This window comes from Rhinolophus hipposideros (assembly GCF_964194185.1).
Source record: "Rhinolophus hipposideros genome assembly, chromosome: 3".
Lineage (NCBI taxonomy): Eukaryota > Metazoa > Chordata > Mammalia > Chiroptera > Rhinolophidae > Rhinolophus > Rhinolophus hipposideros.
The window spans coordinates 74,191,995-74,215,306 of NC_138049.1; the positions used below are offsets into that span (position 1 = coordinate 74,191,995).

A 23,312-nucleotide genomic window follows, 5' to 3' on the forward strand; every position below is an offset into this window, starting at 1 on the left:
CTAATCTCCAGGTGGCCACCTACGAATAATAATTTTGATCATTTTGCTTTATCAAATATGTTGAATTTTCTGGTGCAATAAAATCAAATCACTTTGATTTTTTGTTTGTTTATTTATCAAGACTACAGTCTAAGTAGGAATAGATTCGAAAGTTCAAGTACCTTTGTGGATAAAAGATTCATGATGGCTAATTAGGGGAAATCGAACGGTTGAAGGTAAAATGTACAGCCTTTTGAAATTTATTTTTAAAACTTTCCTTAAGAAACTTTTGACTGGTTAAAGAGTGAAACAACCTGTGTGGGAGTTTTATTCTAATTACTAAAATCTATCAAATACATAATTTTGTTGTCTTATGACATTAATAAGCGTTCTATGTACACAATTTAAACCTTACAAAAATACAAAACTTTTGACAGTTAAAGAACCTATAATTTCAATGAAACCTTCCCAATCCCCATCTCTATAATATTGTTAGCGTTTTGTTGCTAGTGCCTTCCAGCTTTTTTACAATACTAATGCTACTATTATTTTGCACATATAATACTGTGATCATATTGTTTTTCAGTTTGCTTCTTTTTTAGCAATGTATTTTTGTCTTTCTCCATGCCAGTATATATGAATCTACCTCACTTTTCAGTGGTACATAATCTTCAATTCTGTATGGGAACTGTAATTTATTTCATTGACTCCAATTACTGGGCATTTGGATTATTTTTTATTTTTATTTTTTCTTTAAATTAAAGTTTATTGGGGTGACAATTGTTAGTAAAATTACATAGATTTCAGGTGTACAATTCTGTAATACATTATATCTTGCATTGTGTGTTCACCGCCCAAAGTCAGTTCTCTTTTCATCACCATATATTAGACCCCATTTACCCACTTCTAGAGCCCTGCTCTCCCTTCCCCCTTACCCTCTGGTAACCACTAAACTATTATCTATGTCTATGAGTTTTTGCTCTTTCAGTTGTTTGTCTTGTTCTTTTGTTGTTTTCAGTTTATATACTACATATCACTGAAATCCTGGTTCTCTACTTTTTCTGTCTGACTTATTTCATTTAGCATTATAATCCCAAGATCCCATCCATGTTGTCACAAATGCTCCTATTTCATCTTTTCTTATTGTCAAATAGTATTCCATTGTACATATACCACAACTTCTTTATCCATTCATCTATCGAAGGACATTTTGATTGCTTCCATGTCTTGGCCACTGTAAAAAAACCTGCAATGAACACTGGAGCACATATGGCTTTATGGATAAATGTTTTCAGATTTTTTGGGTAGATACCCAGAAGAGGGATTGCTGGATCACATGGTAATTCTATTCGTAATTTTTTGAGGAACCTCCACACTGCCTTCCATAGCGGCTGCACCAATCTGCATTCCCACCAACGGTGTATGAGGGTTCCTTTTTCTCCACAGCCTCTCCAACACTTGTTACTATTTGTCTTGTTGATGATAGCGGTTCTAACTGGGGTGAGGTGATATCTCATTGTGGTTTTTATTTGCATTTTTCTGATGATTAGTGATATTGAGCATTTTTTCATATGTTGATTTGCCATTTGTATGTTCTCTTTGGAGAAATGTCTTCAGGTCCTCTGCCGATTTTTCAATTGGGTTGTTTTGTTGCTGTTGAGTTGTATGAATTCCTTGTATATTTTGGATATTAGCCCCTTATCGGAGGCACTGTTTGCAAAAATCTTCTCCCATTCAGTTGGTTGCCTCTTTATTTTGTTGATGGTTAGGATGGTTTAAAACAGTACTCAAAGCATTCTAAACCCAAAGGGGTCCCTGTCTCCTATGTATTTCTATAAATGGCTTGGCTTTAGAAAGATATTTGAAAGCCTGTGTTGAGATACTTTGGAATCTCAACTGTGGAAGCAGCATGGGTTATTTAAAATGTATGATTTTTTATGAGCTTTTGAGAACCAATGGATAAAGCTCAAGGATAAGAACTTCACACAATGTCTTTAATGTGTATGCCTTTAAAAATTCAAATAAAGTTAAATATTTATTTCAGTTACAGTCAATCTTCATCCCTTTCCCTCTCTTGAAAGTTCATCTGGCGTTTCCCTTAATTTAAAAAATACCCTTGGGGCAGAGGGATGGCTCAGCTGGTTAGAACGCAAGCTCTGAGAAACAGGGTTGCCAGTTCGATGCCCACATGGGCCAGTGAGCTGCGCCCTCCACAACCAGATTGAAGGCAAATTGCTGCTTAGAGCAGCCCTCAACAACAAGGTTGCCAGTCAATTCCCATGTAGGATGGTGGGCTGCTCCCTCTGCAACTAAAGATTGAGGATGGCTGGACTTGGAGCTGAGCTGCGCCCTCCACAACTGGATTGAAGGACAACTACTTGGACCTGATGGGCCCTGGAGAAACACACTGTCCTCCAATATTCCCCAATAATTTTTTTTTTAAAAAAATACCCTTATTTAAACTTAGATTTTAAGTTTCTGTCAACTTCAGTGGGTGAGAAAGTCTAGTTTCCCAAAAATTTTTTAGGCGCTGTGCCAGCAAATGCGTCTGGCTTTTACAGCTCCTGAGAGTGTTTCCTGCTTCGCTCGGTTACATTTTGAGTCGTTCCAGAGCCAGTGGCCTCGATGGCCCGGGAGAGGCCGGCCCAAAGCGCCCGTCCTAGCGCCGTGGGAGACCCGTCCGGCCACTGCAGGGGGCGTGGCCCCCCACGTCCCGGCGCGTGCTCCCCAGCTCTGTTCCCGCCAGGTTTTTAAGTTTCATTTCCAGCCACAGCTACTGGTTTCGCTTCCTGCCGCCTTTTCTCGAAGCGGAGCCAACGTCTTGGTGGCAGAGAGCGCCAGGCATGGATTCTAGGCGCGGAAAGGGGACGCGGCCAGCTTCGAAGGCCGGGGCTGCCGCACCCAAGGTTTCAGCGCCGCGGGCGAAGGGCGCCCTAACGAAGCCCACCGGGTCTCGGGTCGTCCCCGAGGCTGCCCGGCCCAGCGCGCAGAGATGCGGCTCCACCAGGGCATCGGGATCCCAGCGGAGGAAGAGCGCCCCTGGCCCCGCGGGGAGGCCGCAGGTGGGCGCGCGAGGTGCCGGCTCCGATAAGGCGCCTCAGGGCGCCGAGGACGCGGTGGACGGGCCGGCGGATCTGGCGGAGGGGCCGGAGCCTCCCGCGGCCCTGGGGGCTCCCCTTCCCAGGACTGGATCTCGCCGCCACGGGGGTGCCCGCGCCGCTGAGAAGCAGAGACCCCCTCCCGCCCCCACGGCGGTCCTCGGAGCCCCTAGTCTCCGCCAGGGGGAGGGGGTGTACGGCAGCCGGAAACTCCGGGATGTGCTGGACAAGCTGAGGCTGCGCCGCCAGGAAATCTCAGAGGCGGCAGATATTGTGAATAAGGTCGTGAACCATCTGCTACGGAGACTGCAGAGCTTTGAGTCCGAGTTCAAAGGTGTGACGCTGCTGTGCACAGGGAGCTACTACGAGCACGTGAAGGTGAGCTGCCCAGATCCTGCCCTCCAGTTCCCGCCACTCAGGGGCCGGCGTCCTCGTCCCTCTCCCAGTCTCGCTGATATTCCGCACCTCCCGTGGCCCCTCGTGTCCCTTTGGAAGTAACTCAGACTCCTAATTCTTTAGTTCTAATGACAATGACAAACAGTTCCTTTGTTTATTCATCTCTACATCCAACAAATAGAGCCAACGCATATTGATTGCCAGCTACTGTCAAATCGCTGTTGGGGGAATGCAAATGTATAGATTTCATTCATACAGGTCAAGCAGACCTGTATTGTGTCTCTGTAACAGTGCTATGTGGTCCCTACTCAAATTATGACTCAGATGATTGATTAGAGCAAAACTTTCACCAGATTATCTGTTCCCTGAGTATGATTCTTATTACATAAATATCTATCTTTTCAATTATATAGAGGATCCAAAGGAAAAAGAAAGTTACTAGTTAGAACTAGAGAACGATAAGATATTTAAAGAATAGTCTCCTTTTTAAAATCACACTGATGGAAATTCAGTGAAATTTGTTTTATCTAAAACGTATTGATTTTTTAAAAACTGATCATAAAGGTATATGTGTTCATTGTAGAGTTGACCCACTGTCTGCCCTCCAGCAGGCTCCCACAGCACAAAAGCACCCCCTCCCTTCTTACCTCTTCTTTATCCTCTCCCATATTCACACCTGTTCCATGTTGATGTGCCTAAAAAATTCAGAAAAGCATATAGAAGACAATATTATTCCTGTTTATTTTATTCACTGTTATCATTTTGGTGTGTTTTATTCTTTTATGCATACACTTGGATTTCAAAATTGGTTTCCAAGCTCTTTATAATTGGTGAAAGGATAGACAAAATATACTTCTCAGTAATTTATTTACATGGTTCCATATTGCCACATTTCTCATTCATATATTTCATTGTAATATTGTCAAGTTCTAGGTGAAAATCTGAAAATTTCTTGTAGAAATTCCCTATAGAATTGCCAATCCATAATGTTCTTTTTGTCCTAGATGTTAATGCCCCTGACTAATTCTACCATTAAGACTGAGTGAAAATGTTATATAGAAATCAACTAATTATAGTGGTTTTAGCCAATGGTACATTAACCAGTAAAGAAAAGGAATAAACTACAGCAGCATGAATGGATCTTACAAACATAATGTTGAACAAAAAAAAAAAAGACAAGAAAAAGGAACATATACAGCCAATGCAACAAGGCAAGAAAAAGAAATTAAATGCATAAGATGGGAAAAGGGGTAATAAAACTGTTAAATGAGATGACTTGATTGAATTTTTGTACAAACTATTAGAAATAACTAGTGAATTTAGCAAGGTTATTGGATACAAAGTCAGTAAACAAAAATCAAAATATTTCAATATACTAGCAAAGAAACAAGTGAAAAATGAAATATTTACACTTAGCATCAAAAACATCAAATATTTAGGAATAAATCTTGTTAAAAATGGTCAAAATTAAAAATATTACTGAGTAAATTTGAAGAGGGACTAAATAAGTGGATAACTGCATTATATTCAGTTGTCCTCAAATTCATCTATAGAGTCAGTGTAATCTCAGTGAAAATCCGATCAATAATTTGTTTAAATTGACCAGCTGATTATGAGATTTATGTATATGGAAATGCAAAGGACTTAGAATATCCAAGGCAATTCTGTAGAAGAAAATGTTGGAGGATTTAACCTACCAAAGAGCAAGACTTACCATAAAGCTATCCTAATTAAGCAGATGTTATTGGTGCAATGATAGACAAATAGGAACAGACCTACATATGTAATTCAATACAATATACAATATATGTAGTAATATAATTCAATGGGGGAAGGATAGTCTTTTCTGTAATTGGTGCTGGGTCAACTGGATATTCATATGCAAATAACGTGAACTATGACATCTATCACAGCATATGCAAAAATGAATTCAAGATATATCATAGACGTAAAGGTAAAAGGCAAAACAACAAAGCTTCTAGGAGAAAGCAAAGAAGAATATCTTTATAACCTTGGGATGTACAAATATTTCTTAAATAGAACACTAAAATTGCTAACCATAAAAGATATATAAATTGGACTTCCTTAGAATTAAGAACTTCTATTCATCACAAGATACCGTTGAGAGAATGAAAATTCAAGTCACAGACTAGGAGAAGATATTTTCCAGTATGTGTATTTGACAAAGGACTAGTACAAACCAATAAGAAAAAGATAGACAAGCCAATTTAAAATTGGGCAAAAGAACTGAACAGACACTTTAGTATGGAATCCAAGTAGCAATAAACATAAAGATGTTCAACATCATTAATCATCAGAGAAATGTAAATTAAAACCATGATGAGATTCTCCACTAGAATCACTAAAATTTTAAAAGACTTGATGTCGTGCAGGGTACCCTGCTCGCTGCGCCCTTTGTCATGCAGGGTCTCAGCTCCCACTCCCCGCCCAAGAACACAGGACACAGTAAGGCCAAAAAGGAACACCCACGGAGCCATAGATAGGGGAGTCAAACCAATATATTCTCGCTGGTGGCTGGGCTGGGGACACAGGAAGCAGGATCTACATAATCTGTCTAACAGCAGTCCGCGCTTGCCAGCCACCATCTTCTTGCTAGCCCCCATTGCTCTCTGCTAGCGTAGCCACAGCCGTTATATTAGTGGCCAATGGCCTATGGGTTACAGCTGACGGCCAACTAGCCACAGCTGCTGGCCGTCTGATCACAGTTGATGGCCATTTACTACCCGAGCCAGCACCTTTCTATGTGAGGCCGAGAGCCTGGAAACTGTTTTTTGGGGGCTTTGTCCCCACACTTGACAATTTCAGGCATTGGAGAAGATGTGGAGCAACTGAAGTTTCCTTACATCAATGATGGCAGGATAAATTGGTATTACCTCTTTAGAAAATTGACAATTTTTTCTAAACTTAAAGATATGCCTACTGTATGGTTCAGCAATTCTACCCCTGGGCATATATACAATAGAAATGGGTACTCTTGTCCACCAAAAGGCATATATAAGACTGCTCAGAACAGTTTTATAATAGTTAAACTCAGAACTATTTGTAATAGTTAAAAAATAAAAACAATTGGGCTGGCCCAGTGGCTCAGGCGGTTGGAGCTCCATGCTCCTAACTCCGAAGGCTGCCGGTTCGATTCCCACATGGGCCAGTGGGCTCTCAACCACAAGGTTGCTGGTTCAATTCCTCAAGTTCCGCAAGGGATGGTGGGCTTCTCCCCCTGCAACTAAGATTGAATATGGCACCTTGAGCTGAGCTGCCTTCCTGATGGCTCAGTTGGCTGGAGTTCGGGCTCTCAACCACAAGGTTGCCAGTTCGATTCCTCGAGTCCCACAAGGGATGGTGGGCAGCGCCCCCTGCAACTAAGATTGAATACGGCACCTTGAGCTGAGCTGCCGCTGAGCTCCCGGATGGCTCAGTTGATTGGAGCACGTCCTCTCAACCACAAGGTTGCCGGTTTGACTCCTGCAAGGGATGGTGGGCTGTGCCCCCTGCAACTAGCAACTCGGCAACTGGACCTGGAGCTGAACTGCGCCCTCCACAACTAAGACAGAAAGGACAACTTGAAGCTGAACGGCACCCTCCAAAACTAAGATTGAAAGGACAACAACTTGACTTGGAAAAAAGTTCTGGAAGTACATATTGTCCCCCAATAAAGTCCTGTTCCCCTTCCCCAATAGAAACAAAAACAAAAACTTAAAAAAATATATTAGTACTTTTAAAAAAATAAAAAATAAAAGAATAAAAATAAAAACAACTCAAATACCCAACAACACACTAAATAAATATATTCTGGTATATTCCGGTAACTTGGTGTAATACTAAATAGAATGAAAAAGAACAAACTACAAATACACATAGCAATATGGATGACTCTCACGAACATAATCAATGAAAGAAGCCAGATATGAAAGAGTACATACTATATGATTCAGTTTATGTGATGTTCCCAAACAGGTAAACCTAATCTATGGTGTTAGAAGTCAGAGTAGTGACTACTCTTGGTGGAGGGTTTCTAACAGAGAGTGGGGATGAGAGAACTTTGTATGCTGCTGGGGATGGGAATAGGGCAATTTAAATGCCACAAAGTTCACTGGTCTTACTAGGATTCAGTCATTTTTCTTGAATCTTCTTGGATTGTTGCAAGCCTTTGGTTAATTTACAGTTTTTTCTTTTTATTGTTTTAAAGATTTTATTGGGGAAGGGGAACAGGAGTTCATTGGGGAACAGTGTGTACTTCCAGGCATTTTTTCAAAGTCAAGTTGTTGTCCTTTCAGTCTTAGTTGTGGAGGGCGCAGCTCAGCTCCAGGCCCAGTTGCCGTTGCTAGTTGCAGGGGGCGCAGCCCACCATCCCTTGCGGGAGTTGAACCAGCAACCTTGTGGTTGAGAGGACGCATTCCAACCAACTGAGCCATCCGGGAGCTCAGTGGCAACTCAGCTCAAGGTGCCGTGTTCAATTTTAGTTGCAGGGGGTGCTGCCCACCATCCCTTGCGGAACTCGAGGAATTGAACCGGCAACCTTGTGGTTGAGAGCCCACTGGCCCATGTGGGAATCGAACCGGCAGCCTTCGGAGTTAGGAGCATGGAGCTCTAACCGCTTGAGCCACTGGGCCAACCCAATTTACAGTTTTGAAAGGGTTGAATTTGACTATTTTTTCTGTCCATGTTTCCTGTTGCTTTATGGAAGGATGGATTTTCACAGGCTCTTACTTCATGCCCACTGACATAAGTGTTTGTTTCACCTTTACAGTATATCTTAGTTAGCTCAGGCTGCCATAACAGAATACCAGACTGAGTGAGGCTTAAACAGTAGAAATTTATTTTCTCACAGTTATGGAGGCTGGAAGTCCAAGATGAGGACTCTCTTCCTGGCTTGCAGATGGCCACCTTCTCCCTATGTCTTTACTGTGTTCCTTGGTGCATGTGTGCAGAGAGAAAGCAATCTCTTCTTATAAGGTCACCAATCCTATCAGATTAGGACCCCATCCTCATGATCTCATTTAACCTTCATTACCTACGAAAAGCTGTATCTGTATCTCCAAGTACAGTCACGTTGGGGGTTAGGACTTCAGTATATGAATGTGGGGAGGACAGTTCAGTACACAGCACAGTATATCTCAATTTGCATTAGCCACGTTTCACATGGTCAGTAGGCATGTGGCTACTAGGTACTGTGCAGCCCAGTAGCTGGACCTGATATTGGTACTGTGCAGACCAATAGCTGTGGCTAGTTGGCCACATCTGTGGCTAGTTGGCCGTCAGCTGTAACCAGTGAGCCATGGGCCACTAATATAACTGTTGTGGCTATGCTAGCAGCGGATGGTGGAGTGTGGATTGTGGATTGCGGATTGCAGAGAGGCAGATTGCAGTTAGCAAGTGAGGTTGGTTAGCACAAAAGCGGACGGCGGGTTGCAGATAGTGTGGCTCCTGCTTCCTGTGTCTCCAACGCAGCCACCAGGGAGACTATAGTGGTATGACTCCCCTATCTATGGCTCCGTGGGTGTTCCTTTTTGGCCTCACCATGTCCTGCATTCTTATGTGGGGAGTGGGAGCTGACCCCTGCATGACAATTTTCATGGTAAAAAGAAATGAGTATAGATCCTACAAACTAAAACCAATAATACTTTCCCAGCTCCACTAGTTCCACTCCCAGAGGATATAAATATTGGGAATCTTGCTTTTCAAAGTAGGATTTTAACCGGAAATTTCAAGAAAAAAAATGCAGTTGCTTGGAAAATATTCACAAGTAAACATTTCACTGCTATTTTTGCTTTTTCTTAGATTTCTGCTCCTAATGAATTTGATGTTATGTTCAAACTGGAGGTCCCCAGAATTCAGCTAGAACCATATTGCAACAGTGATGCTTATTACTTTGTGAAGTTCAAAAGAAATCCTGAAGGAAATCCTCTGAGTCAATTTGTAAAAAATGGAATATTATCAGCTTCTTTGATGCTGAACAAATTTAGGAAAATCATTAAGGCCGAAATTAAAAACATTGAAGGTAAGATTTTTGACTTTTGATTCTTAAAGTTCTAATCATATGTACTTATTGCCAGTGTACACTCCTCTCCTGATGTTTCTTGACTTCCCTGCAGCACGCTCTTGATTACGGCCTCCTAGAAATAACTCTTTGCCCTTGATTTTAGTCTACTACATTTTCTTGGTATTCTTCCTAAATGTTGATTGGTTCTATTTGGTCTCCATTGAATATTCACTGAACTGCTGTACCACTGGGCATATGTGGTTGAATAAAATTATAGGATTCCCCCCTTGAAACTTGAGGCTTGCACATTGCAAGTGAGTACTCTGTAGAGAATGAACTGGGAGAAGTAGTGAATAGTAGTAGAGCAAGGTCCTGAGGCACAAAAGACCTTGTCAAGCTCAAGGAACAAAAAGAGACCCATATGAACAAGGGGAAGAATGACCTGAAATGAAGTTGAAGAGGTGGCCAGGGATCAGATTCTGCAAGGACTTGTGCACCCTGGAAAGGAGATATTATTCCATGTTCATTGAGAAGCCAGGTTTTAATTAGGAAGTAATGATTGGCTTTTTTTTTTTAAAGATTTTATTGGGGAAAGGGAACAGGACTTTATTGGGGAACAGTGTGTACTTCCAGGCCTTTTTCCCAAGTCAAGTTGTTTACCTTTCAATCTTAGTTATGGAGGGTGCCATACAGCTTCAAGTTGTTGTCCTTTCCGTCTTAGTTGTGGAGGGCGCAGCTCAGCTCCAGTTGCCGTTGCTAGTTGCAGGGGTGCAGCCCACCATCCCTTGCGGGAGTCGAACCGGCAATCTTGTGGTTGAGAGGACGTGCTCCAACCAACTGAGCCATCCGGGAGCTCAGCGGCAGCTCAGCTCAAGGTGCCGTGTTCAATCTTAGTTGCAGGGGGCGCTGCCCACCATCCCTTGGGGAGAGTCGAGGAATTGAACTGGCAACCTTGTGGTTGAGAGCCCACTGGCCCATGTGGGAATCGAACCGGCAGCCTTCGGAGTTAGGAGCATGGAGCTCTAACCGCCTGAGCCACCAGACCGGCCCTGGCTTTGGTTTTTAAAAAAGTTTACTCTAGCTTCTATGGAGAAGATATTATAAGAAGGTAAATAAGGAGATTAGAAAGGAAAATATAATAGTTCAGATGAAAGGATGGAGGTGTTTTGGGGTGCTGGAGAGGGAGAGAAGCAGATACATCCAAGATGTAGCCATGCTTGTTTCTGGATTAAATGTAGGGGTGAGAGAGAGGATTGAATTGAAGAAGGCTTCCAGGTTTCTGGATTGAGCACCTGTGTAGATTGTGCTGTTTTCTAAGATGGGAAGGATGTAGGAGAAACACATTGTGGGGAATTAATTAAGAGTTTGGGTTTAGATATGTTAAGTTAGAGATTCCTGTGATGTTTTAAAGTGAATGTGTCAACTATGTAGTTGGATATGGGTTTGGAGTTCAGAGGATACATTTGGGCTACTGTCAACATATACGAGTGGCATTGGGAATGAATGAGATCCTCTATGCAGAGAGTGTAGATTCATTTATTCATTAATTCAATCAACATACATTAATGATCTAATGTGTCAGGTGTTCTGGATGTTTAGGATATATTAATGAATAAATAGGTGAAGACCTCATCCTTCTGTACCCTATTATCATATAAGGGCAGGTACAATTAATAACAAATGGAAAAACCCAATTATCTTGTATACTGAAAAATAGTAAGTCCTATGATGAAGAAGGATAGCAAAGTGAGAGAGATAGGGAGTGTTGGGGATTGGATGGGATGGGGGAATTGCAATGTTAAGTGGAGGGGTAAGAAAATGATCCCATTAAAGGTTGGAGAGAAGAGAAGGAGCAAAAGAAGACTGTTTTGCAGACGGAGTGGTCAGTGTTTAGAATGCTACTGACATCCAGAAAACCATTGGATTTGGTCTTTGGTTTTATGGGGATTGTTGGTAAATTTGACATGAGTACACAAGAGAGAAAGGGCAGGGATGTAGAAACAGCATATGTAAGTAACGCTTCAGAAAATTTTGGCTGTGAAGGAAGTAGAAAGACGGGTAAGTGTGAGGAGGAGGCAGGTGGAGGGTCAAAGCAGAAGTATATTTTAGAATGAGAGACACTGGAACCCTTTGTATGCAGACAGGAATGATCCAGCAGGAAGGGGAAGGCCACTGATGCAGGAGAGGGAACAATTGAAGGAACAGGGTACTTGAGAAGGTGAGGATCCAGAGGCCAGGTGCAGGGGTGGCCTTTGAAAGATGGTAGACACTCCCTCAGTGGTACTAGGAAGAAGGATATAATGGGTGAAAAACAGATTTCATGATAAGAAAATGACAGTGTTCTCTAGGGTTTCCTCCTTGGTGCTCTATCTTCTTTCTTACCGTGATAGCTTCCAGAAGTCTTAGCTAGGAGTAGTCTTTAACAACTGCTTGTACATCCCCAAATCCCAAAGCCAGTGTCTCTGACCTAGAGGCCTTTCCTGAATTTCTAACCACCTTAGCCACCTGCTTCGTGGTCATCTCCACTTGGGTGTCCCATAGGCACCAGGCACTTAGAGCTCAGTGTATCTAAAACGAAATTCATCTTACCTGAACCTTTCTTCCTCCTGCTTACTTAATATTGAAGAATGGAGTCAACATCAATCATTTCCCAGGCTAAAATCCTGGAATGGCATTCCAGAACTCCTACCTTCTTCGTTACTTTGCAGATTCAGTCCATCTATCAGTTCTGTTGATTTGAACCTCTTTAATTGCTCTCACTTCTGCTACCTTTTTCTTTTTAAAAAAATAAAAATTGTTTATATTTAAGACCTACTCCCAAACTCCCAAATCTTCAGGGGCTCCTTATTACATATACCAGACAGAATCTTGACAATGCTTCCGTGCCATGATAGATATCAATAAATATTGGTTAAATGAGTAAAACACTTGGCCTTGGGGTCAGTTTCCACCTCAGAACTAATTTTCACCTTAGCACTTTATATATCTCCAATTATAGATATATTATTGTCCATATAGTTTTGCGAAAGTTAGATTGATAAACACTTCCTTCCCTTTTATATGTTTAAACAGATGCAGATGTCATTTTGGAGAGGAAGAAGACAAGGAGCCCTGCTGTAACACTTCTTATTAGAGAACCTAAAGAAATATCTGTGGATGTAGTCTTGACTCTGGAAGCAAAGCAAAGCTGGCCCCCTAGCACCCAGGAAGGCCTACTCATCAAACAATGGCTTGGAGGAAAAGTTAGGAAAGCTCTAACACTAAAGCCATATTGCCTGGTACCCAAGCCTGCAAAGGAAGGCAGTGGTTTGCAAGGTATCTTGAATGTGAAGGTTAATTTAAAGGCATATACAAGAGTCGTTAATGTTATATACTAGGGCAGTAAAAGATCACCTGCTGTTGGCATTTCAAGAGCCATAAGGCTAAATAGGCCACAAGATGGGAGTTTGGTGAGAGATGGAGTTGAAAAGGGCATAGTCATAGTAGTTTTTGTTTGTTTTGTTTTGAGCACTAACTCACTTTCTGGCACTATAAAGATGCTCCACGCTCATCTTGTGTACTTTCTGCATCTGTCCTAGAATCAGCCATTTTTCCAAGGGGCCCTGGATCTTTTTATTGGAGAATATACTAGAAACCAAGATCTGGGTGCTGTGTGTATGTGTGCTCTGTTACTAGGGTGTCAACACTCTCACCTGAAGAAACAAGGAAATACATGTATTTTTATTAACCTTAGTGTACACACATATCTATAAATGTTTTTATTAACCATTTATATCTATATTAAGCTATACATGAGTTTATACTGTCTAACTATAATCCATTACCACATGGGTCATTCTTTCTCCTTGCTATCTGTAACCTCTCATTCCAACTGTGAAAAACCTGACTCCCACGTCTGCCACCCATTTACTTAATTGTTCAGTCCCAGTATACATGTATACCGTGTTCCCCCGAAAATAAGACCTAGCCAGACCATCAGCTCTAATGCATCTTTTGGAGCAAAAATTAATACAAGACACGGTATAATAGTATATTATATTACCTGGTATTGTATATATTATGTTATATTATATTATATTAATTTATTATATTAATTTATTATATTATATTAATTATATTATATTAATATTATACCTGGTCTTATAGTAAAATAGAAAAAATATAGTAAAATAAGACCGGGTCTTATTTTGATTTTTTTGCTCCAAAAGACGCATTAGAGCTGATGGTCCGGCTAGGTCTTATTTTGGAGGAATAAGACCTACTTGTTTCAGAATTGTAAACTCATTTCCCCATGGGAAACAATATCAACTAGAGTACAGTGCTTATGTACAGTTCTCTTATGTACAGGATCTTACCAACCCTATTTCCAAAATAATTTAGGTCAGCACCTTTTGCCCCCACCCGTTTCAGGAAGGTTGTTTTATACATTTGTAACAGAGAGACCCTTTTCACAGTCTGCAGTATTTTCTAGGATCCTTTGACCTCCTAAATGATTTCTTAATAGTTTGTGGATATTAGGGTTCATTATCTGTGCTGTAAAGTTCTACTGGTTTTGACAAATGCATTGTATCATGTATCTACCCTTAAGTAATAGTTTCACTGCCATAAAAAGTCCCTTGTGTTTCACTTATTCAAACTTCCCCATCCTATACTTTTAGCAACTACTCATCTGTTTACCATCTCAATGGTATTTGTACTCATGCCATTTTTCAGAATGGCATGAATGGGTGTCATAAATGGCCATATACAGTAGCAATGAGTACATCTAGCTCAATACCACCTTTTCTATATATTCATTGTCCATATATTGTGTTGCTATTACTACACTCTTTATTCTGTCCCATTAAAATCTTTGTCTACCCTTGCACTGTATTATATTGTCATAGACAATGTATTTGTATAAGTCTTGATATCTGATAGGGCAAGTTCTCCCACTTTGTCTTTTTTCAAGAGTGTTTTAGATATTCTTGACACTTTTTATTTTCATAAAAATTATGAAAATTACTGGAGAGCAGACCCTTCTCAACATGATGCCCGGACTTTGTTCCCACATCAGGAGTTGAATCCAGTGATGTCCAGGCTAGGTACCCACACTAGGGGTCGAACCCGGGCCTCCTGGAGGAAAACCGGGAATCCTGGCTGCTACATTGCCGGGCCATCCTCGGTGTGGTATCCAGGTTCTTGGCATCTCGAGCAAAAAATCGAATGAGATACCGAGGTAAAGTAGTGGAAAGAGCAGTTTATTAGAAGAAAAAGTACACTCCAAAGAGGTAGGAGCAGGCCTGACCAAAAGCATGGCTCAAAAAGTCTCAAAAGGCCCCGACTGGTGAGGACTTGGTGGTTTTATCCTTTTTATTCTAGGATGGACTGTTCCTCTCCAGGGATGGGAGCACTTGATTGACACCGGTGATTGACAAGGGGCTATTACCTCACCATTTTAACTGCGCATCTTCCTTCCCAGAATTCAGTCTGTTATAATGATATTAATGAACTTCTGGGTATATGTATGATATAATGATGGTATAATGAGGCCCAGATGAAATGAAGGTCGTTGTTGCCTTTACTGTGCAGGTGTGAGTGACTGGTCTCATCTAGTTGGGTATTGTACTCATTTGTTTCCTCATAGGGGTAGATAATTATAGTGAAAAGGGGAAGTTTTGGGTGGTCGCATGCAGTGGGTTGTGTTGGACATGCAGGAATGCAGAGACCCAATGCCTGTATCTAACTGCCTGCCTTGTTTTCCCCTTGAGAGACATGATCCCCATAAAATCTCTATGGGAAGGTGAGGGACAGGAGGTCTTTTCTTCTGTATTTGCTTCCTTCTGGGCAGGGGTGTAGAGCTGTCCCTACTTATTGGGGGATTCATGGAACTCTCGCTCTATTTGATCTTATATGAGAGGAAGGGGTCTTGGGATTCTCCTGGAAGACCATGTTGGCTTCTTTGGTTGGGACTGGTAATCTTGCTGGGATATCATCTGTGTCTCCAAGACCCCTGAATGAGGAAAAATATATTTTAATTAATAAACTTAAAAGTGTTGGCTTAAAGAGCAGAGCTCAAAGCTATTGATGTGGGGTGGCTAAGTCCATAATGGAAAGTCTGTCAGTTCTTACGGAGCCTGTGGCCATTCAACTGGTCACTCAGGTGGCGTTAATTGTCCAGGAGCTGGGTCCAGAACAGGTTGGGAAGAACATTAGGCTTTAGTGATTACAATCAACAAGTACAAATCACAAGTTTCAAGATAATTATCTAAAGCAGGGGACAAAAACACTTCTTATGATTCTTAGGCAACAATTCTTAGGCAACAATCTGTTGCCTAAGATTAAGAAACTGATTTACAAAATAATTAAGTGGGGGCGGGCGTGGGGGGCGGTTGGTAAGAGCTAAGAAACTGGGGAAAAGGAAGCAAGAAAAAGGAAACTTAAAATCTCTATTGGAAAGAAAACAAAGTTTTTCAGTGGGGGGGTGTCTACTCGCTTGACCCATATCAGTATCATGTTATGTTCCACAAAAACATTTTTTGGAACTTTTATTGAGAGTACCTTGAATCTATAGATAAACTTGGGATGACTTGATATATTTACAATAATGAGTCTTCCAGTTCATGGACAGGTACACATCTCCATTCATTTAGATTTCCTCTAATACAGAGTTTTCTCCACAGAAATTTTGTATTAGATTTACTCATAGGCAATTGTAACTTTTTAGTATGAAAATTTTAAACCAATAGAAAAGTAGACTGAAGACTGTATGAATTCACATATACCTGTCACCCAGCTTCTTTTGTATTTTCTACTTATGAAAATTGTATCGTTTAGTAATAATGGTAGCTTTGTTTCTCCCTTTCCAATGCTATGATCTTTTTTTTTCCTTCCCTTACTATGCTTGCTGGGATAGCTAGTGCATGTTGAACAGGAATAGGGATAGCAGATATCTGCCTTCCTGATCTCAAAGGAAAACCTCAATTTTTTTCCTCTCTTTTTTTGCCTCGCCCCCCAACACTAGTTCAAGACGAGCTGTTGTTCACAATCTTAGCTGTAGAGGGTGCAGCTTACTGGCCCATGTGGGAATCGAACTGCGACCCGGGTGTTAGGAGCACTGCCACCTGAGCCATGGGGCCGGCCCAAGAAAAAAACCCCTCAATTTTTTACTTTATATTATCATGTTGTGTTTTTGAAAGTCTTTCGTCAGATCAAGTTTCTGTCTAGATTTAAATTGCTGATGTGTTTTTTTAATGAATGAATGTTAAATTTTGTTAGCTGCATATTCTATTTCTATTGAGATGATCATGTTTCTTCTTGATTCTGTTAATGTGACAGATTGTATTCATTGATTTTAAAATTATAAACCAATCATGCATTTCTGGTATAAAACCAATGAGGCAATAGGATAGTCTGAGCTTAAAAGAGCTATAGCCATGGTAAAACTTGGGGAGAAGCTGGGGGAAAATCATTCTGATCTTACACAAACTCTCCCAAGGAATAGAAAGAAAGGAAATATACCCTGTTTCATTTACATGAATACCAAAATTTGCAAGGATGGCAGAAAAATTTTTTGAATCCATTGATTCAAATTATTAGTGAAACAAAATATTAACAAACTGAATTTAGCAATATACATACAGAAGGTAATACATCTTACAGTCACTAACTACATTAAGCTCTAACTTCTCCACCCATTTTTTCCTATCTTCATCTATTGTTTGTTTCAAATGACTTCTTTTGATATGTAATTAATTATTTATATGTTCACTTCTTTTAGTCTATCTTCCCCTAGAAATTTTTCAGAATGATATTTTAATAAAGGAATTTACTTCAATATTATGTTGTTTATATGTTGACATTTTGATAAAGTGCTTTTCTATTTTTCTTTTGGAAATTAAGAAGAAACATGGCGGCTGTCTTTCTCTCACATTGAAAAGCACATTTTGGAAAATCATGGAAATTCTAAAACATGCTGTGAAAGTGATGGCGTGAAGTGTTGCAGGTAATTTCCTTCTTTTGTTAAATGGGGGATTATCTACGGACTGTTCAATTTTTTTAAAAAAAATGGTTTTTTTACTCCATCGCTCAAACCTGAAGATGATCATTGCTGGGTTGAGTTCTGGGGGAAGCACATGGCTAGATTCACCTGGAGTGTTATCTAGAGGGTGAGCGTGAAACCAGGGAAGCCAGATCTAAGGGACCAAGGAAAGAGTGTTGTTAGAAGGCAAGGCCAGAGAGCATAGTCCTGAACCTGGATCAGACGGATGTGTAAAGTAAACAGAGTAAGAGTATACACTAGCCATGATTAGCCAGGACAATTGTCTTAGTAGTCTGGTCACTTCACGGTAATGAATAGTAATGTCACGAAATGGGAGGGTGCCAACAGATCACTCTTATTGGGTACTGGTGCTTGCTTTGAGGTGGTTTGCATTGAAGGCCAGGGACTGACGGGCTAAACTTGAATGAACAATTCCTTTTCAATCTCAGTTTCTAATGTTGTCCAGTATAAAGGTCTCAAAAGTTTAAAGATCAAAACAAGAATACGCAACATGCAGGCACAGGCTTCGTGTACAGGATTTGAAACCAGCGTTAAGAGAACTATATTGCTGATAAGGCTAAGTAATTTTAAAAACATTAAAATTTGTCTATGAAATGTCTGAATGAATAATGTAAATATTAGTAGCCTAATAAGGCAAAATCATTGTATACAAATTAAAACAAGGTTTTTCTGAATACTAAGTAACTGGATGAATAATACAAATATCTTCCAGTTTCACGTAGTTGAATTAATCCTGATAGAATAAAATATTTAAGCTAGGAATGGGGAAGAGGGAAGAACCATATGTTTTTGAAATTGAAAGCATATATTTGAAAAAAATGATGAGGTTTTAGAGTGACTATAATTATATATACAAAGGGTGCCATAAAAATATATTCACATTTTAAGAAAGGAAAATACTCCATTAAAATTGTAATACTCAATATATACTGACAACAAAAGATGAATACAAGTCATGTGTATACATATTTTTGGCACCCCTGTTACATATCTTCATTGTTTATTGTATCTTTATATGTTTTTCCTGTAACATGCTTAATGCTCTTTGTGTAATAAAGCAGGTTGTAAATAAGTAAAAATAAATGGTTTTCTTTTTTATTCAACAGGAAAGATTGTTTAAAACTAATGAAACATCTTTTAGAACAATTGAAAAACAAGTTTGGAAACCGAAAGCACTTGGATGATTTCTGTTCGTATCATGTGAAAACTGCCTTCTTTCATGTATGTACCCAGGACCCATCTGATGATCAGTGGCAAACCAAGGACCTGAAAATCTCCTTTGATCGGTGTGTGGAATACTTTCTTAAGTGCCTCAGGACAGAAGATCTTAAGCATTATTTTATTCCGGGATTCAATCTGTTCTCTCGAGACCTCATTGACAGAGCGAGTAAAGAATTTCTGTCAAATCAAATTGAATATGAAAGAAATAATGGATTTCCAGTTTTCAGTGAATTTTGAAATTACATTTTTAAAAAGAATCAAGAATTCTAGTGACTTTATAATAATTGGCATGTTTGAAATTTTTCACAGCAATGACTGATGAAAATGAATATAACTAATTATTCAGCTCAGTTTGTCTTACTAATAAACTCCAATGAGTGTAGGGTGGCTTGATGGCTCAGTTGGTTAGAGAGCGAGCTCTTATTCGTGGCTTACATAAATCTGGTGGGCTTTGTTCAATGCACAAACATATTTGGAAGCAATGTAGTAAGATAGGTAAGGACATGAAAACATAAGTTCTACATTCTCTCTACAAGTCTCAAGAAATTCATAATCTTCTAGGAAAATTGGGTAATTTAATATGCATGGCTAAATATAAAACATAACATTTTCTCTTATTTTTATTTTATTTTACTTTTTTAATTAATTTTATTGGTGAATATTGGGGAACTGCATTTCTCCAGAACCCATCAGCTCCAAGTCGTTGTCCTGCAATCTAGTTGTGGAGGGCGCATCTCACTGACCCATGTGGGAATCGAACCGGCAACCCTGTTGTTCAGAACTGGCGCTCTAACCAACTGAGCCATTCGGCCACCCCTCTTATGTTTATTTTTAGTAACACTTTTGTATGTATTCCTGAAAAGGCAGTACATACCCATGGTATATAATTCAAAGAAACAGGTATGGAATAAGATGTCACCCTCTCAGGCATTGTTTAACCTAGAGGCAACTGTTGTTTGTTCATTTTTTCTATTCCTGTATTTTGCACATTTTCTTTATGGCTGTTTTAACGAATGTTTTCTCATTGTTTTGTAGAAGTTTTATATTTTAGATACACTCATGTGCCGCATAACGACAGATCACAATGATGATGGTCCCGTAAGTCTACAATGGAGCTGAAAAATTCTTAGCAGCCATGGTAATGTCATAGTGCAATGCATTACTCATGTGTTTGTGGTGATGCTGGTACCGTGTTTCCCTGAAAATAAGATCTAGGCAGACAATCAGCTCTAATGCGTCTTTTGGAGCAAAAATTAACATAAGACTGGGTCTTATATTACGTGACACCCGGTCTTATAGTAAAATAAGACCGGGTCTTATATTAATTTTGCCCCAAAAGACGCATTAGAGCCGATTGTCCAGTTTATTTTTGGGGAAACACTGTATAAACAAACCTGTGCTGCCAGTCATATAAAAGCGTACACGTAATACTTGATAATGGTAATACATGTTTATGTTACTGATCTATGTATTTATTTACTGTACTATATTTTTTGTCATTATTGTCGAGTGTACTCTTTGTACTTACCAAAAAAAAATGTTTTCTGGGAGCAGCCAGATGGCTCAGTTGGGTAGAGCTAGAGCTCTGAACAACAGGGTTGCCGGTTTGATTCCCACATGGGGTGGTGGGCTGCGCCCCCTGCAATTAAAGATTGAAAATGGAGACTGGACTTTATGCTGAGCTGTGTCCTCCACAACTAGATTGAGGGACAATGACTTGGAGCTGGTGGGCCCTGGAGAAACACACTGTTCCCCAATATTCCCCAATAAAATTTATTTTAAAAAATGTTTGCTGTAAAACAGTATGCTGTGTTACACTGGAAGCAGCCTCATAAATCTTATGTTTACCAAGTCTCTTGATTACATTAATTTCTTCTATGCTTGATTTAATCTTGTGTTTTATACATTTAATGTAGCCTAAGTGTACAGTGTTTATAAGGTCTACAGTAGTGTTTGGTAATGTCCTAGGCCTTCACGTTCACTCACCACTCACTCACTGACTCACCCAGAGCAACTTCCAGTTCTACAAGCTCCATTCATGGTATGTGCCATATATAGGTGGACCATTTTTTTATCTTTCATACCATATTTTTAATGTATTTTTTTATGTTTGGATACACAAATACCATTTTGTTACAGTTGCCTACAGTACTCAATACAGTCACACGCTGTACAGGTTTGTAGCCCAGGAGCAATAGGCTATGCCATACAGCCTTGGCGTGTAGTAGGCTAGGCCATCTAGGTTTGTGTAAGTGCCCTCTGTGATGTTTGCACAGTCATGAAATTGCCTAACAACGCATTTCGCCAAGAGTATCCCTGTTAAGTGGCGCATGACAGTACTTATACTTTGTTGGTTGTCTACATAACGAAAAACTTCTCCCACTGTGTAGATTGTCTTTACCATTTTTAGTTTCTTTTAGTAAACAAGGTTTTTAAATTTTAATGTAGTTGAATTTTTCAGTCTTTTGTGGCTTGTGTATTTTATATATCTTGTTTAACAACCTACTGTGTTTGAACATACTAAGAGAAAAGTTAGACATTTGGAGGAGAGTTTCGGAGACAATGAATAATAAATAAATAGAAAACAAGGCAAACAAAAAAATTCAAGCTACTTTTAACTCAAGGAAAAAAATGAATGTGTACAAAAGAAAAGTAATCATAGTCTGATTTGAGAATATTGCTCACCTGTAGTTAAGTATTTATATAGTCAAAGTAACAACCATTGACTATTAATCTTATAAAAATTATGATTAATTATGTGGGGTGGATAGGGCCACAGGCTGCATGCTTGTGTGGTGATAGTGGTGGTAGAGGGTTAGATTGTATTAGGTTCCTATTGCTGCATAACAAGTTACCACAAACTCTGACTTAACACACATTTATTATCTCATAGTTTCAGCGGGTCAAGATTCTGGGCATCACACTAGGCAGGGCCTCACAAGGCTACAATGAAGGTGTCAGCTGGGGTTGTCTCATCTGAGGCATGTCTGGAAAAAGATCCCATTTTGTTGGCAGTATTCAGCTTCTTACAGTTAGAAGACTGAGGACTTCAGCATATTTCTGAGTGTTGATAAACTGCCTTTGGTTCCTTGCCATGTGAATCTCCCAACATTGGCAGCTTACTTCAAAATCAGCAAGGGAGGGAGAGACTCCAGCAAGAGCAGCACTACAATCTTCTGTAACAAACATAATTACATACACATAATCATGTACATCCCATTGCTTTTACCATATTTAATTGGAAGCATACTAAAGGGGAGGGGAATCAAGAACGTTGTGTCAGTTTATCCAACTGTATCATTGGGAAAAACAATACCCTCACTTCTGCCACCAATTGTAGTTTCAGGAGATTCCCCAAAACACTCTCATGTTTAATAATTCACTGGAAAGACAGAACTCAGTGAAACCTTTGTACTCATGGTTACAGTTTATTACAGGATAAGGGTACGGATTAAAATTAGTCAAGGGAAAAGTCACATAGAGCAGAGTCCAGGAGGGTACCAAACACAGGGCTTCCATTCTTTTCCTGTGGAGTCATGGATGAACTATTTTCTTGTCGTCAATGTATAATAATACTCATGGAATATTGCCAACCAGGAGAGCTCACCTAAGCCTCAGTATCCGGAGTTTTTATCAGAGCCCATTGGTTCGTTGCCAACATGTCTAACTTCAGTCTCCAATGCCTCTAGAAGCCAAGGGATATGGCCCAAAGGCCCACCATAAATCACAGTTAGACTTTCTAGCATGTTCCAAGGCCTTAGTGATTATCTCCCAGAAGCCAACAGCAAAGGTAAGACTCATCTTTGAGTTAGGTTAAATTATACCTCGATATGAACCACAAGAAGCTCAGGGTTATAAGTCCACCCTAAGAGTTTGACCATCACTGGTGTGAAAGAGCTGAATTCTCTCTCTTATAGTGGGAAATCAGTAGAAATATCAAATTTGAAAAACCAAGAAAATGTAAGCATGTTATTTAAAAATGGCTGAAAGATGAAATCTTCAGCATCTTGGTAATAGAAAATGAAGGGTAAGGGCTGGGGACTATTTTTTTTTTAAGTAAGCTTTGTAGAACTATTTGCTTCTGTATACTACGTGCATATATGACTTTTTGACAAAAACGAAAAAATTTAAAAGTATTATGTGTCCATTTAAAAGTAATATGTAACAAAATCAGATGCTCCTGTTTAAATGTAAAGAAGAAAGTTAAAATTGCTTATAATTCCACTACCCAGAGAGATGGCATTATTAACTTAATATTTTTTCTGGCTGATTTTAGGATTTTTGTCTTTGGCATTCTGGAATTTCATTATTATATGTATAGTTGTGTATAACTTTTTATTTATCCTGCGTGAGATTCATTGAGCTTGATTCCATGGCTATTTTTTATTGGTTTTGGAAAATTCTCAGCCATTATCTCTTAGTATTGGCCTGGCCCTAATCTTTTTGTCTTCTCTGGGACGCTAGTTAAATGCATGTTAGAACTTCTAAGGAATTTTCTATTGTCTAACCCTCTTTTGTATTTTCTCTTTTTTGTCTTTCTGTATTGCAATCTGGATTCTGACTTATCTTCTAGTTC

General features: G+C 39.7%; 1 protein-coding gene across 1 annotated transcript; it reads left to right on the forward strand.

Moving 5' to 3' along the window:
* Positions 1-2,822: 2,822 nt before the first annotated feature.
* CGAS (cyclic GMP-AMP synthase) lies at positions 2,823-18,973 on the forward strand (the record flags this gene model as incomplete). Its single annotated transcript, XM_081031249.1, has 5 exons — positions 2,823-3,455; positions 9,273-9,492; positions 12,547-12,789; positions 17,356-17,458; positions 18,622-18,973. 5 exons carry the CDS (start codon positions 2,823-2,825, stop codon positions 18,971-18,973), a joined length of 1,551 nt encoding a protein of 516 aa, XP_080887375.1.
* Between the last annotated feature and the right edge of the window lie 4,339 nt (positions 18,974-23,312).